Source organism: Hyposmocoma kahamanoa, unplaced genomic scaffold (assembly GCF_003589595.1).
Source record: "Hyposmocoma kahamanoa isolate Upper Pololo Valley unplaced genomic scaffold, ASM358959v1 220, whole genome shotgun sequence".
Lineage (NCBI taxonomy): Eukaryota > Metazoa > Arthropoda > Insecta > Lepidoptera > Cosmopterigidae > Hyposmocoma > Hyposmocoma kahamanoa.
Window position 1 is genome coordinate 1674981 of NW_020653740.1, and position 2469 is coordinate 1677449.

The 2469-nt window shown below is 34.6% G+C and overlaps 1 protein-coding gene and 1 long non-coding RNA gene across 2 annotated transcripts; one reads left to right on the plus strand and one right to left on the minus strand.

Moving 5' to 3' along the window:
* Positions 1-2028, plus strand: LOC113227934. Its single transcript, XM_026461038.1, has 3 exons — positions 1-185; positions 1029-1192; positions 1888-2028. Exons 1-3 carry the CDS (start codon positions 120-122, stop codon positions 1985-1987), a joined length of 330 nt encoding a protein of 109 aa, XP_026316823.1. The 5' UTR covers positions 1-119; the 3' UTR covers positions 1988-2028.
* LOC113227935 lies at positions 1998-2278 on the minus strand. Its single transcript, XR_003310244.1, has 2 exons — positions 2230-2278; positions 1998-2145 (listed from the first exon to the last, which is right to left on the minus strand). It is a non-coding gene; the product is annotated as an uncharacterized LOC113227935 (long non-coding RNA).
* Positions 2279-2469: the final 191 nt, after the last annotated feature.

A 2469-nucleotide genomic window follows, 5' to 3' on the forward strand; every position in this document is an offset into this window, starting at 1 on the left:
TGAATGATAGGAAAACCTAATAAATAGTAAACATTTTACGATAACGTGGGCAATCATTGGAGGATCTCGCAAGTCCACACAATACCAGCTCTGTGTATTGCTAATAAATAGAACCAATCATGACCTATATAGTGCTCATAGAATCGATTGCGAAGGATACAGCTTCCACTTCGTGTGAAATAAAGGTATGATTAACAAACACCTTTGTATAATATTGGGATTGTGTAAATAATCAGTGTTTCTCGAAGTAATCGCTGCCTGAAACGTGCTACAAAAAATATAACTCGAACGAGAAAACTCATTTGAGTTCATTGACTTACAAATTTGAGTTATATTATTTTATGTAACGGGACAGATAACTAAGTGCTCGTAAGTAGTGTATTTTAAAAGGAAAAACGCTCATTCCATAGGTAACATGTGCTCGATACTATTGGTAAAAAAAGGCGCATATCTGCAATAAACCATATTTCACAGGAGAGGCATTTAACGTTACTTTGTTATTTCTATAGCTACAACTTTCATTTCTGCACAGTAAACATTATATTATGTTGTCTAGGGACTGATAACAATAGATTCCCTTAATCACGCTAATTTGGTTGTCACCATATAATATTACCGAAAAGGAAACTTATACAATCAAATGATAGTTATCCCGGACCATATCGTTCTCTCGTGTATTTTTAACTGACTTCAAACAAAAGGAGGACGTTCTCAATTCGACTGGTTTTTTTTGTGTTTGTTACGCGATAACTCTGACATTTATGATTCTTTTCAATTTTGTTGGAATGAGGCTACCTCAGTATTAGTCCTATTTAAATTTGAAGAAAATTGAATAAATAAAGGGATGAGTCCGATTTCGCGCACTGTCCGGTAACCGATTTCAATAAAACTTGACAAGAAGATGTAATTCCACAGACTTATGGTCGGTTTTTTAGTACTCTGTACTGAGATTAAGGTGTTGTAACTTTGTGCATGTAAAATATAATTTTGATATCCGGTCACTATTGGTACTCTTTTATTTCTAACAGGCACAAGGCTTGCAACAAGGAGAACTGAACAGTCTACGCCACGCCATAACGAGTAAACAATTAGTAGTAAATGAGCTTACTTCAGAAGGCAACACTAGTAATATCTATGAAGTCGATGCACAGGGTGTTCTTCTGTTAAATATCCTTAGCAGCTATGGCTTGAAGTAAGTTTCGAGTAAATGTGTAGTTTAAGTCATATTTCTTCTTAATCGAGGGTGCTGCTTTTGTATTTAGATCATCAAGAGCACGTTCGAGGAAGCGAAACATACGTCTTATTTCGCTTATTGTATGGTTATAAAGCTTTTTTGACCAGCTTGCCAATTACAAAAACTCGATACGATTCATGTCACAACTACAAAAAAAACATCGATCGGTTGGTTTGGTAACGCCCTATCATTGGCTAATCAACGAATATCGATCTATAATAGATTTAGTAATTTATGCAGTAGCTCTTAGGTCCCTTAACTTTTAAAATAGTATACAGAAAAGCCAGATCGATCATCGATCGTTCCATGATTCAATGACAAATCGAGCAGATCGATTTGGTTTAGTAGGAGCAGCCGATCGAAGTGACTATCTCATTCTACCATTGACGGAGTATATTTTATTTCCGCTAGTACAATGTATGGAACTTTTGGGTTACAATTGTTCCTCGTGGAACTGAGTACATGGAATTACTGAGAATAAACGATGGTGACTCCAATATAGGCACGGAAAATATTCGAAGCCTAATAATTTTGCAGTTATCAATCGAGGTAAAGGCGTACAAATCACTGAAAAAAATTTGAAGAGGAAAGGCAAAATGGCCGGATTACGAATGTGTTTATTTTATGAACTTGTGTTACGCAATTTGTTACAGTTACAAGGTTTCGAGCCAATCGATGGTGATTGAGAAAACTGATATAGGAGGACGAACATTGCAAGTACAGAAAACTGTTTGGACTCTAGCTATGGAATAAAACGTTAACATTTTACTACAAATTAACATTTATTAATAAATTAAGAGTAAAATTATAAAACACACTTTAATTTAATAAAACACACCTTAATTGACGTTTTCTACCGTTAATTCACTTTGGCAATCACTGGGCACTCTGTCTGTAAATAATTCTGGAACCTGAAATAAATAGGTAGTTAACATTGAAAATGATTGATGATCACATATCTACTGAAAAGCGTGTACCAATCCGCTCTTACTTACCTGAGGAGTATAAGCCTCGACTCTATCTAACAAAGACTCGGAGTAGCCCGGTGAGTAATACCTGAGAATAAAATTGACCTATATTTGACTCGCCAAAAATAATAAATTTTCATGTTACTTGTAAATCTATTGTCTTGAAAATTCAACGTAAATAAAAATAAAATAGGACTTGTATGAGAAATGCCAGTTTTTAAGTAGGTATGTGTAATTTTTTAAATTAGTTGTAAAATAGACCATACC